Source organism: Caenorhabditis briggsae (genome assembly GCF_000004555.2).
Source record: "Caenorhabditis briggsae AF16 supercontig from assembly CB4, cb25.NA_047, whole genome shotgun sequence".
NCBI lineage: Eukaryota > Metazoa > Nematoda > Chromadorea > Rhabditida > Rhabditidae > Caenorhabditis > Caenorhabditis briggsae.
In genome coordinates, this window is record NW_025543243.1 from 6244 (window position 1) to 20324 (window position 14081).

General features: G+C 32.8%; 4 protein-coding genes across 4 annotated transcripts; 2 read left to right on the forward strand and 2 right to left on the reverse strand.

Annotated features, from left to right (window-relative positions):
• Positions 1–407: 407 nt before the first annotated feature.
• On the reverse strand, positions 408–1244 carry CBG23823 (the record flags this gene model as incomplete). The annotated part of the gene is made up of 1 exon (XM_002647879.1): positions 408–1244. One exon carries the CDS (start codon positions 1242–1244, stop codon positions 408–410), a length of 837 nt encoding a protein of 278 aa, XP_002647925.1.
• A 609-nt stretch (positions 1245–1853) lies between these two features.
• Positions 1854–4425, forward strand: Cbr-srr-2 (the record flags this gene model as incomplete). The annotated part of the gene is made up of 8 exons (XM_002647880.1): positions 1854–2048; positions 2260–2406; positions 2585–2721; positions 3042–3213; positions 3516–3594; positions 3642–3711; positions 3769–3880; positions 4195–4425. The coding sequence occupies 8 exons, from the start codon at positions 1854–1856 to the stop codon at positions 4423–4425; spliced, it is 1143 nt and encodes a 380-aa protein (XP_002647926.1).
• A 137-nt stretch (positions 4426–4562) lies between these two features.
• Positions 4563–6517, reverse strand: CBG23825 (the record flags this gene model as incomplete). Its single annotated transcript, XM_002647881.1, has 6 exons — positions 4563–4698; positions 5049–5254; positions 5298–5411; positions 5471–5601; positions 5877–6059; positions 6361–6517. The coding sequence occupies 6 exons, from the start codon at positions 6515–6517 to the stop codon at positions 4563–4565; spliced, it is 927 nt and encodes a 308-aa protein (XP_002647927.1).
• Positions 6518–8503: 1986 nt separating this feature from the next.
• On the forward strand, positions 8504–12429 carry CBG23826 (the record flags this gene model as incomplete). The annotated part of the gene is made up of 7 exons (XM_002647882.1): positions 8504–8587; positions 8801–9006; positions 10530–10650; positions 11205–11427; positions 11477–11576; positions 12007–12307; positions 12331–12429. 7 exons carry the CDS (start codon positions 8504–8506, stop codon positions 12427–12429), a joined length of 1134 nt encoding a protein of 377 aa, XP_002647928.1.
• Positions 12430–14081: the final 1652 nt, after the last annotated feature.

Below are 14081 nucleotides of genomic sequence, written 5' to 3' on the forward strand. Positions count from 1 at the left end.
TGAGCCTATATATCTCACTTCTTTTGAAAGATATCAAAAAGTTGTTAACTAGTAAAATGTTTATCAGGATATCAGCAACATTTTACTAGTTAGCCACTTTTTGATATCTTTCACAGAAAATGAGATATATAGGCTCAAAGTGGACGATCCGGGTGTCGTTCTATTAGAGGTTTTACGGTATTTAGAAAGGTAGAACCCTTCAATTGAGCGGTTCTTATTTTAGAAAGGTCACTGTCAACTTGAACCAGAATTATCTAGTTCAGGAATAAAATCTGAAAAAATGACCTAAAAAATAGCTGAAAATGCCAGAAAACAAGCAAAAAAATTGTAAGAAATGCACCAGAATGAAAATGAAAAAAAATCATGATTTTTTTGGCATTTTTGAATTTCAAAAAAGTTTCTGAATTTCAGATTCTTTGAATCTGAATTTTTGAATTTCCGAATTCCCGAATTTCTGAATTTCTGAATTTCTGAATTTCTGAATTCCAGAATTTCTGAATTTCTGAATTTCTGAATTCCGGAATTTCTGAATTTCTGAATTCCGGAATTCCGGCATTTCTGAATTTCTGAATTTCTGAATTCCGGAATTTCTGAATTTCTGAATTCCGGAATTCCGGCATTTCTGAATTTCTGAATTTTAGAATTTCTGAATTTTTGAATTTCTGAATTTCCGAATTTCCGAATTTCTGAATTTCTGAATTTCTGAATTCCGGAATTTCTGAATTTCTGACTTTCTGAATTTCCGAATTTCCGAATTTCTGAATTTCTGAGTTTCTGAATTCCCGAATTTCTGAATTTCTGAATTTCTGAATTTCTGAATTTCTGAATTCCGGAATTTCTGAATTTCTGACTTTCTGAATTTCCGAATTTCCGAATTTCTGAATTTCTGAGTTTCTGAATTCCCGAATTTCTGAATTTCTGAATTTCTGAATTCCGGAATTTCTGAATTTCTGACTTTCTGAATTTCCGAATTTCCGAATTTCTGAATTTCTGAGTTTCTGAATTCCCGAATTTCTGAATTTCTGAATTTCTGAATTTCTGAATTTCTGAATTTCTGAATTTCTAAATTCCGGAATTTCCGAATTTCTGAATTTCTGAGTTTCTGAATTCCCGAATTTCTGAATTTCTGAATTTCTGAATTCCCGAATTTCTGAATTTCTGAATTTCTGAATTTCTGAATTTCTGAATTTCTGAATTTCTAAATTCCGGAATTCCGGCATTTCTGAATTCCGGAATTCCGGCATTTCTGAATTTCTGAATTTCTGAATTTCTGAATTTCTGAATTCCAGAATTTCTGAATTTCTGAATTTCTGAATTTCTGAATTTCTGAATTTCTAAATTCCGAATTTCCGAATTTCTGAATTTCTGAGTTTCTGAATACCCGAATTTCTGAATTTCTGAATTTCTGAATTTCTGAATTTCTGAATTTCCGAATTTCTGAATTTCTGAATTTCTGAATTTCTGAATTTCTGAATTTCTGAATTCCGGCATTTCTGAATTTCTGAATTTCTGACGTCATTTGAAAATTTTCATACAAGGGATCAAAAATTTCTTCTAAAAATTCTCTGATCCATTTTCTGTCCGATTACTCACCTCCTATCACATTTCACTATCACTCCGTTTATACAAATAAAAACGAGAGAGTATAGAAAAGTTGGAGAGTGCTAGAGAAAAAAAGAAAAAGGAAAAAAAGAATTCTGACCAAAACTCTGATTTAGTACACTTTTTTTGGGGTGTCAAAATGCGAATTTTCAGGGTTTATAAGTATAAATCAAGTCTAAATTTTTATCATTTACCAATCATTTTAACATAAAAATTTGAAAAAAAAAATTTCTTTTGAAAATTTTTGAAAAATGTCCACCATTATTCCTGAGGATGCACCAATTGCTACCCCAAACATTTTCGGATTTTTTCGATATTTTTGGAAAATTTCCCCATATAATTGTGGAAAAAAACCGCTCAGAATTTTCTTCCTATTCTTCTCACTGGCCAGTTTTTTGGCAATGATTTTTCGAGCGTGGTGGATGTTTTATATGGTTGATGCGCCGGTAAGTAATGCATTTTTGACTTGAAAAATGAGTTTTTGAGGATTTTCAGTGGAAAAATTAGGAAAAAAAAAGATGAAAAATGGTTCATGGGGACCAAAAATCCCAAAAACCATGAGTGTGGGAGTATAAGATTTCAAGAGTTTTCCAATGAAAAAATCAGAAAAAAAAATTAAAAATGATTTTTGATCATTTTCATAATTTCGTTTTGCAGATTTTGTCATTTGGATGGTCTGAACGCAATCTGTACGCATTCATTTCAATGGAATCATTTTCATGCGTCATTGCATTATACTTTATGACCTCCAAAGGAACATTGAAGAGATTTGAACAGGGAATTGGAATGCTCAAAAAAATGCGGGTGAGTATTTTCATGATTTTTGTGTTTCGGGGGTCATTTTGATTAATTTTTCATGATTTTGGACTCATTTTTCATGATTTTTGAACCATTTTTCATGATTTTTGGTCCATTTTTCATGATTTTTGAACCATTTTTCATAATTTTGGACTCATTTTTCATGATTTTTCGACATTTTCAGATCAACCCCTATTATGAAAAATATGACGAATACTCGGCTTTACGGAAGAAAACTTTTCTGCTAAAAGTGCCAATTCCAATATTTTTCATTGGATGCTCTGGATTTTTGGTCTACAAGAAATTGGTCATTTTTGGATCGTAAGTTGTGCATTTTCATGAATAAAAATGACCAAAAATCATTGTAAACTGATTTTAGAGCATTTTGGTTTAAAAAATTTGATGAAACGATCGAAAATGAGCAAAAATGACCAAAATGATCAAAAATCATTTTCATGATTTTTTATCATAATTTGTTTCATTTTCATTTTCACATTTTAAAAACAAAACGAATTGATTTAAAATCAAAAACTGGTTCAAATGAATATAAGAATGTCATAGTTTCATTCAAATGATCATTTTGCATTTTGTGCATCTTCGCCTATTTTGGCTCATTTTCGCTCATTTTTCCGCGTTTTCAGAGATTCCCAAAGTTCGTGGTACTATTATGTGGATGCTGGAATCATGATTTTGTGTGCATATGTGAATTTCATCTATTTGCCAGTTCATGGAATCATGCAAAATGCGCTAGCCAGAGAATTCCACGTTTTCAATGAGGAATTGAAGAATGCGTCGGAGAGTAAGGAGTTGGTGGTGAGTGAAAATCCATGAGAATGATCATTGCGCATTTTGGTGCATTCTGGTGCATTATTGATCGTTTTTGTGCTTTTCAATGCATTTTGAGCATTTAAGATGTCAAATAAGTATAACGTTTGATTAAAAATGCACTACAATTCTCATTGTGCATTCTGCATCATTCTAGTACATTTTTGAACTACAGTAACCAAATTTGGGGTGATGAGAGCTTCAAAATAAATACACATAATCATGCCCTATGTCGGAGAAATGATCATTTTGCATTTTTGGGCATTCTTGAGCATTTCTTCATTTTTCAGAACCATCAAATCCTTCAAAAATTTGCGGATCGACAGGTCAAACTGTTTGAAATCACTAACAGAATCACTGAAAGACTTCGTAAGTTCATGAAATTCCAAAATTTTCAACAAAAAAAAATTTTCCAGATGGCTTCATGAGCTCCGCCCCTTTTCTGACATTCACCGCATTGGCAAATGTGACGTATTTAGTTACGAAGTAAGTGATTCTAACTAAAAATTGGGGAAAAAATGACAAAAAAAAAAACATTTCCAGCCTCCGAGAAGGCGTTCCAACGTACTACTACGTGTGCATGATTGGAATGATGATTTGTTGCATTATCATTTCTTCAAATTTGCTCTATCCAGCGGCTTTTGTGCAAGAAGCGGTTAGTTTACTCAGAATAATCGGAAAAAATGAAGCATTTTGAGATTAAAACCTTGAAAATCGGATGAAAATGAACAAATGTGAAATTTCGTGAATAACTTTTTTACAAAGCTTCTGGTACAAAAACTAATGTCAAAAATGAATTTAGCGGTTCAAAACGGTCAAAATGAGTATAAGCAAGTCATGGTTTAATGAAAATGCATTTTCAGCATTGTCATGATTTTTTGTCATTTTCATGATTTTTTCTCAAACCCAGCCAAGATTATACTCGTTCGAAAGCTCTCGACCCCCCGAATTCGAAAATTTTATTTTCAGATGCTCCACACATCTACAGTACTCATGAATGACCCATTTCTCCACCATTCCCAAGACCCAAAAATCTACAGTACCTACCGTATCATGGTGGATCGCGCCCAAAAAAATCGATCAGTGAATCTGGTGATCCAAATTTTTTCTGTGAACAGAAAAAATATTGAGAGAGCCTATTTTGTGATAACTAATATTGTTTTGGTGATGTCAGTTTTTCAGAAAATTTTAATTTCTTGAAAATTTAATTTTTTGTTTTTTTTTACTTTTTGTTGTGGCAATTTGTACAAAATAAATTTAAAATTTTAATTTTCCGTTGCTAGAGCTTCAAAATGAACCCCATAATGAGTAGATTCATTCAAATGCAAAATGATCATTCAAACAAATTGATGAGTACTACAAGCCACCGAATAGACGACATCATCCCTGGATTTGATCATTTTCTTGGTGAATTGAGTCCGGAAATCGATTTTGATATGATAGGCGTCTTTTGGGAAGAATTTGGAGAGCATGCTGAAAATACATGAAAATGAAAAATTAGCATTTTTTGAATTTTATGAAAGTTTTGCAGGAAAATCAGTTTTGACATAGTTTTGATAGTAAAAAAGAGGTTTGAAGTCTGAAAATGCACTAGAAATGCACAAAAATGCACCAAAAATGCACCAAAAATGCACCAAAAATGCTCCAAAAATGCGAAATGATCATTTTCTGACCAAGGGCATGATTATACTCATTTTGAAGCTCTCATTACCCCGAACTTGGTTACTGTAGGTCAAAAATGTTCTAGAACAACACAGAATGCACAATGAGCATTTTTGTGCGTTTTCATCCAAATCTAGAATCATTTTTTCCCTAATTATTACCTTTCCATATTCTTATTAACAGATGGATACCAGAAAATTAGTTTTTCGTATTTCTCAAAATTTGGAATTATTCTGGAGACATCTGCCAGAAGACGTGCTGCAACTTCTGGATTTTCAGCGTAAAATGGTGCAGCACAGAGACGATTTAGGTTGACAACACGAATGGTACAGTAACCCACTATTTTGTGGGCGGAGTCAAATGCCACCTGAATGAAAATGAATCAAAAATGATCATTCTGAGCATTTTACCTTTGTGAAAACTTCATTTTGTTGAAACCATAGTTCCATTTTCTTTTTTCGATTTCTGGAGCAAATTGTGAGGTCATAATTGGTTAATTGGTCCGGATCGACATTTTTGCAGTTCTGAAAATGCACATTGAGCATTCTGGAGCTCATACTTGCCCAAAATGAATAAAAATTACCTCAGTTGTATAGGAATCCGAAAGTTCGGGAATTCGCATCTTCCCTGGTTGAATTTCAGCCTCCAAATGCCAATATTCTGGCATTTCCTTGAATCCAAAAATATCTGCATACTTTTCCGACATGTCGACGGCTAGAAAATGCACGAAAATGCATAAAATGCACAAAAATGCAAAATGATCATTATTCTGACCTAGGGCATGATTATACTCATTTTGAAGCTCTCAATCTGCTGAATATTATTAATGTAGGTCAAAAATGTTTTAGAATGACACAGAATGCATAATGATCATTCCGGTGCATTTTCAAACAAGCCTAGTTATGATTATACTGATTTTAAAGCATTTTTTCTCGGTATTTCATATTTTTAAATCATTCAAATGGGTTTTCAACTATTTTCATTCAAACCTGCCGTCAAAACACAATTGGCTCCGCCCACAATGTCCATCATTGCTTTGAACACTGGTTTACCGTATCCCTTGCCTCGAAACTCCTCTCTACAGTAATACAAACCAATGGAATAGAGAGGCTCTTCGTTTGGAGCATCCCAACGAGCCAAACATCCGCCGGCAACAAAATTATCTTTTGGATCTGGAAAATTGGCGTAAACTGAGCAAAAATGAGCCAAAATGCACAAAATGCAAAAAAATCATTTTCATGAAAACATGGCATGATTATATTCATTCGAACCGTCTGGATGAGAAAAATCAGAATCTTCAAGAAATTTCAAATTTGGAGCAAAATTCAAAAAGTTATGCTTAAATTACCGAAAAATCCGAATTTCGAAAAAAAATGTTCAGATCCCCGTAACATTGTTAATTTTCACTTGTAACTTTTAGCTCAAAATGCTCCAAATTTTTCGTTTTATCTCAAATATCAAAATAACGATTACCTTTAGTAGTATCCACCATACAAATGAGCCAATACCCATCAAATGCATCCTCATAGAACTTATAGTCATATGGTTGATGAGCCCACCCATGAGTGGCTCCGGCCAAATTGATCAGTTGGTCGAAAACTGGCTGTGGTGGATTTATGACCAGTTCCATAGCTGTAAAATGTTTGAAAAAAGCGTTAAAAAGGAGCAAAAATGAGCAAAAATAGTGTTACCAAAAATCATGAAATAACAAGTAGTGATTTTCAAAAAAAAAACTGAAAAAATGTTTTTTTTTTCTAAAAAATCAAAGATCATTTGTCTCTTTTCATTGAAACACTTCTTTTTCTTATCAGTAGACTAGACTGATAAGGAACGAGAGACGCAGTGGAAATGTGTGCTTCGATCTTTGATAATGTGATTTTTCGAAAAAAAAAATCGAAAAAATGAAAAAGAAATCCTTGGAAACTGGAACAAAAATCGGGAAAAATGGTCCAAAAATCATGAAAAATGACTCTGGACCCTCTCCAGAAAGCAGCTGCTCTTTTATACACCTGAAAAATTTTACACAAAAATATTGTGTAATTTTTCGAAAAATTTCGGTTTCGAAAGAATTTTTCATTTTTAGCTCCAAAATCATTTTTCATCAATCATTTTATAGGGGATCCAAAAATGAGCATATTACACGAAAATTGAGGAAAATACCATAAACACTCTATTAGAACGCTACCCGAATCGTTAAACTTTGAGCCTTTATATCTCATTTTCTGTGAAAGATATCAAAAAGTGATTGACTAATAAAATGTTACTGATATCATGATAAACATTTTATCAGTTGACAACTTTCTGATATCTTTCAAAAGAAGTTAGATATATAGGCTCAAAGGGAATGAGTCCGGGTGGCGTTCTATCAAAGTGTTTACGTTCTATCAAAGTGTTTTTTTTATATCATGTAAATGCAAAGTTTTCATTTTTCCATTTTTTCAAAAATTTCGATCATTCTACATTCAAAAACACTTTAGTTCTGAACTTTGACATCATTTTTGTTATCAGTAACATTTAATTATCATTCATCAAAAAAATTTTTTTTTCCTGAAAATCATCATTTTTTGGTAATTTGCTCATAACTTTGCTCATTTTGATTTTCACATCTTTAAAACTACAGTAATCAGTTTGAAATTAAGAAATGGTTCAAATGAATATAATCATGCCATGTTTTCATGAAAATGATCACTTTGCATTTTATGCATTTTCACCTATTTTGGCGCATTTTTTCTCTATTTATACACGAATAGTTTTACTCATTTTTCAGCTATGGAACTTGTTATCAATCCCCCTCAATCAGTTTTTGAAGAAAATTCGAAAAATGTTAAAAATTTGGAGCATTTTGAGCTAAGAACTACAAAAATCGAGTGAAAATGAATAAAGTTATGGAGATTTGAATTTTTTTTTGTTTTTTTTTTTGTTGAAAAATCACGGATTACGGTAATTTGAGCATAACTTTCTGGATTTTGCTTCAAACTCAATTTTTTTTTGATACATATCAATTTCTCTCATTAAGACGGTTCAAATGAATATAATCATGCCATATTTTCATAAAAATGATTTTTTTGCATTTTGTGCATTTTGGCTCATTTTTGCTCAGTTTACACCGATTTTCCAGATCCAAAAGACAATATCATTGCTGGCGGGAGTTTGGCTCGTTGGGATGTTCCAAATGAAGAGCCTCTCTATTCCATTGGTTTGTATTACTGTAGAGAGGAGTTTCGAGGCAAGGGATACGGTAAAAAGCAATTATGGACATTGTGGGCGGAGCTAATTGTGTTTTGACGGCAGGTTTGAATGAAAATAGTTGAAAACCCATTTGAATGATTTAAAAATTATAAATCTCCCGAAAAAAAATGTATTGAAATGAGTATAATCATGCCTAGGGTTGTTTGAAAATTCACCGGAATGATCATTATGCATTCTGTGTCATTCTAGAACATTTTTGACCTACAGTAATAATATTCAGCAAATTGAGAGCTTCAAAATGAGTATAATCATGCCCTAGGTCAGAATAATGATCATTTTGCATTTTCGTGCATTTTCGTGCATTTTTGTGCATTTTCCAGCGGTCAACATGTTGGAAAAGTATGCAGACATTCTTGAATTTAAAAAAATGCCAGAATATTGGCATTTGGAAACTGAAATCCAACCAGGGAAGATGCGATTTCCCGAACTTTCGGATTCCTATACAACTGAGGTAATTTTTGATCATTTTGGGGCAAAAAACGCTTCAAAATGAGCTTAATCATGCCTGGAATGCTCTGGAATGCTCAATTTAAATTTTCAGACCTGGGAAAATGTCGATTCGGACCAATTAGACAATTATGACATCACAATTTGCCCCAGAAATCGAAAAAATTATTTGAAACTTTGGTTTCAGCAAAATGATTTTTGATTCATTTTCATTCAGGTGGCATTTGACTCCGCCCACAAAATAGTGGGTTACTGTACCATTCGTGTTGTCAACCTAAATCGTCTCTGTGCTGCACCATTTTACGCTGAAAATCCAGAAGTTGCAGCACGTCTTCTGGCAGATGTCTCCAGAATAATTCCAAATTTTGAGAAATACGAAAAACTAATTTTCTGGTATCCATCTGTTAATAAGAATATGGAAAGGTAATAATTAGGGAAAAAATGATTCTAGATTTGGATGAAAACGCACAAAAATGCTCATTGTGCATTCTGTGTTGTTCTAGAACATTTTTGACCTACAGTAACCACGTTTGGGGTGATGAGAGCTTCAAAATTAGTAACCATGCCCTGTGTCACAAAAATGATCATTTTGCATTTTTGGTGCATTTTGGTGCATTTTGGTGCATTCTGATGCATTTTGACACTCGAAATCAAATGAGCCATTCAAACGTTGTTTATAATGTTTTTAGTCAAACATTTTCATAAAAATCACAAAATGATCATTTTTCATTTTCATGACTTTGCAGCATGCTCTCCAAATTCTTTCCCAAAAAGGCCTACCGTATCCAAACCGAATTTCAAACTCAATTTACCAAGAAAATGATCAAATCCAGGGATGATGTGGTTTATTCAGTGGCTTGTAGTACTCATCAATTTGTTTGAATGATCATTTTGCATTTGAATGATTTTTTTTGACATTTTCAGTGAATCAAAGTTACTATTTAGAAAGTTAAAATGCTAAAATTCCGAGGAAAAATGCTTTACAATGAGTCTAATCATGACTATTTTTAGTTGAAAATGCACAAAAATGTTCATTGTGCATTCTATGTTATTCTAGAGCATTTTCGATCTACAGTAACCAAGTTTGGGATGATGAGAGCTTCAAAATGAGTATAATCATGCCCTGTGTCACAAAAATGATCATTGTGCATTTTTGTGCATTTTGGTGCATTTTGGTGCTTTTTGAACATGTAAAACTACCAAAGTAGCACAGAATGGGTATCAAACAAAAATTCAAAAATTTCGAAATCTACAAAATATCATCATATTTATTTTTTCAAAGACTATAAACCACATTTCATAGTCATTATTGACACCAAATTAACAGAAAAACCAGTGTTGGTGTAGTCTATAACTTTTTTTTCGTCTTTTTTAAAATGTTTGCTCTTTTGCTCTATTTGTATACCTCCTAATTGCTCAACCTCCGTAATGTACTCCCGTTGAGTTTGCTCATTTACTCCTTTTGCCATTGCTCAGCGCTTTGGGAGCATTTTGGCTCAATTTTGAGCACTTTTAAGCCAAAGAAAATGCTGAAATTTCTGATTTTTTCGACATTTTTTGTGGCTGGGGTTCATGGAATTTTTGGTCCGGATGATGCTCAATATAATGAAACGGAGGCTAGAATGCTTTTGAATTTGGCGGCAGCCGCCTATTCAACCGATGCTACACCATGTCTTCAGAGGTAAGAGAATTTGTAAGAAATGGCGCGAAATTTGAATTTTTAAATAATTTTTGAGCTTTTTGGGATATTGCTAGAAAATCCGCCTAAAAAATGTTCTTAACAGATAAAAATGCACATTTTTCATGATTTTTGAACCATTTTTCAAGATTTTTAGTTCATTTTTCATTTAAATGCAATTTTTGAAAAATTCTAAATTTCAGATTTTTGTGATTTTTAAATTTCGAACTTTCAAAATGTTCAAAAAATGCCCAAAACATTTTTCCAGAACGTTCTCCCCGTCTGAAACTCAAACATTGCTCACCACATTTTCAGTCAGATGTGATTTCATTGGAAATCCATGTGCTGGCTATATTGTCGTTTCGGATGCTCTTCAACAGATTACTGTAGTTTTCAGAGGCACAAAAACAAATGCAAGTTAATCATTTTCATGATTTTTTGTCATTCTAAATGCTCCAAAAATGCTCATAAATGCACCAAAATGCAAAATGATCATTTTCTGACCAAGGGCATGATTATACTCATTTTGAAGCTCTCATTACGCCGAACTTGGTTACTGTAGCTCGAAAATGCTCCAGAATGACTCAGGATGCACAATGAGCATTTTTGTGCATTTCCAGTAGAAGTAGTCATCATGATACTTATTTTGAAGCATTTTCTCTGAGATCTTTCATACTCAAGAGAATGCACCAAAATCATTATCATGAATTTTTTTATCAGTTTAATATTCAGAATGCTCTAGAATGCTCGAAAATTGCACTAGAACAATTTTGATGCATTTTCAGATTTTTCAGCTTCTAAAAATTGCATGAAAATGAATCTAGATCATTTTTGACTAATAATGAGCTCTGAAATGCTCCAAAAATGCTCCAAAGTGCACCACAATCATTCTTTTCCAATCATGCTAACCTTCAAATTGCTCAAAAAATGCCCAAATTTTCAGAGTCAACTCCTCCTAGAAGGCTGGACAACCCTAAAACCAAGTGCAGATTTCTATGGAATGGGCTTAGTGAACACATATTTCCGATCTGGCCATGAAAAAACGTGGCAATATGTCCAAGAAGCGCTGAGCAATCCACAGTACCAGAATTACGATGTCTATGTGACAGGACACTCGTTAGGTGGTGCATTAGCAGGACTTGCAGCACCCAGAATTGTGCATGATGGTAAAATGCTGAAAGTTTGAGAAAAAAACTATTTTTCAAAAAATTTTAGGCCTCCGGCAGAGCCATCAAGTCAAAGTGATCACTTTTGGAGAGCCCAGGGTTGGAAATTTGGACTTTTCTCGGACATATGATCAGTTGATACCGTATAGGTACGATTTTCGAGTTTAGAATGTAAAGGGAGTCATTTTGATACCCATAATGCCATATTTTCATGAAAATGATTTTTGAACATTTTCATGAAAATTTTCGTTTTTTGAATTTAGGTCATGATTATACTCATTCAAACCGTTTTTCGATTTTTAGTCGATTGATGCAAGTCTCAAAACGTGAAAATAAAAATGAACAAAGTTATGATCAAATAGCCGGAAAATGCTTAAAAATCTTTTTTTTTTGAAAGTAGGTCATGATTATACTCATTCGAACCGGCTTGACGATTCAAAAACGATATTTTTGAATTTTTGAATTTGACGCAATACAAAAAGTTATGCTCAATTTACTGCTCAAATACACCTAAATGTATTCATTCTCACCCATGCTTTGTATTTTTTCGCTCATTTCTCCCCAAACAATTTTTTTTAGTTTCCGTGTGACCCATGCCATTGATATAGTTCCTCATCTACCAGCCTGTGTCAAAGACCTTTCCTACACCCCACCAGCGGGCTCCGATGGGTCCATGCCATGTGACCCAGTGAGCACAAATGGAGGCTATCATCATGGTTTGGAAATTTGGTATCCTGGAAATATGACACAAGGAAGTCCTTACATGATTTGCACTGGCTTGCCTCGAGATGAAGATTTTAGTTGCTCAAATGCTCCAAAAGTGGACCTGGATGACACCACAATGGGTGTATGGGACCATCGCAACTATTTTGGAGTTGAGGTAGGCTTAAATATCGTTCTCAGACGTTAGAACTACAAAAAATGTTGTCTGGAGGTAAAGAGCTTCAAAATGATACCCATATTGCCATGTTTTGGTGGAAAATGATTTTTGAGCATTTTTGAGCATTCGAATGCACAAAAATCATTTTTAGGTCATTTTCACAAACACGTAGTTGTTTCTAACATAAAAAATGAATCGAAAATTTCATAAGCTTCAAAATGATACCCATATTGTCATAGTTTGATGAAAATGATTTTTAAGCAATTTTAAGAATTCGAATGCACAAAAATGATTTTTCCACCTTTTCATGAAAATGTGGTCATTTTGAACATTCGAAACAAAATTTGCAGACTGAGAGCTTCAAAATAACATCCATACTGCTATGTTTTGGTGGAAAATGGTTTTTGAGCAATTTTGAGCATTCGAATGCACAAAAATCATTTATACATTACTATCACCAAACATGGTCATGATGGGTATCATTTTGAAGCTAGTGACTTCACGAAGCTGAATACAGCATTTTTAAGTTTCAAATCTCAACCAGTTTCGTGAAAATTCAGGTTCCGGCATTTGGAAAAGGAGGATGTGACCCAACAATGACGTTTAAAGGTCCGCCAACAAAAACTGGAGTCTTGTCTCTTGTTAGTAGTGTATTTGGAAGAAAAAAGCGGGCTGTATAACTGTTGTATTGTACAAATGAATGTTTTCATGAATTTTTTTTTTACACAAAATTAAAAAATCAATTTTTGAGCATTCAAATAACTTTATTGATCAATTCAGACACAATTTTGAGTTTTCCCAAAAATCCTTCATTTTCGTCGAATGTTCGATTTTGATTGCAATTGGCATTTCCATATTGAGAAACCTAAAAAAACAGAAGTTCAGAAATTCAGAAACTCAGAAATTCAGAAATTCAGAAATTCAGAAATTCAGAAATTCAGAAATTCAGAAATTCAGAAATTCGGAAATTCAGAAATTCAAAAATTCAGAAATTCAGAAATTCAGAATGTCCTAAATTCCTAAATTCAGAAATTCAGAAATTCAGAAATTCAGAAATTCAAAAATTCAGAAATTCAAAAATTCAGAAATTCAGAAATTCGGAAATTCAGAAATTCAGAAATTCAAAAATTCAGAAATTCAGAAATTCAGAAATTCGGAAATTCAGAAATTCAGAAATTCAGAAATTCAAAAATTCAGAAATTCAGAAATTCAGAATGTCCTAAATTCCTAAATTCAGAAATTCAGAAATTCAGAAATTCAGAAACTCAGAAATTCAGAAATTCAGAAATTCAGAAATTCAGAAATTCAGAAATTCAGAAATTCAGAAATTCGGAAATTCAGAAATTCAAAAATTCAGAAATTCAGAAATTCAGAATGTCCTAAATTCCTAAATTCAGAAATTCAGAAATTCAAAAATTCAGAAATTCAAAAATTCAGAAATTCAGAAATTCGGAAATTCAGAAATTCAGAAATTCAAAAATTCAGAAATTCAGAAATTCAGAAATTCGGAAATTCAGAAATTCAGAAATTCAGAAATTCAGAATGTCCTAAATTCCTAAATTCAGAAATTCAGAAATTCAGAAATTCAGAAACTCAGAAATTCAGAAATTCAGAAATTCAGAAATTCAGAAATTCAGAAATTCAGAAATTCAGAAATTCAGAAATTCAGAAATTCAGAAATTCGGAAATTCAGAAATTCAAAAATTCAGAAATTCAGAAATTCAGAATGTCCTAAATTCCTAAATTCAGAAATTCAGAAATTCAGAAATTCGGG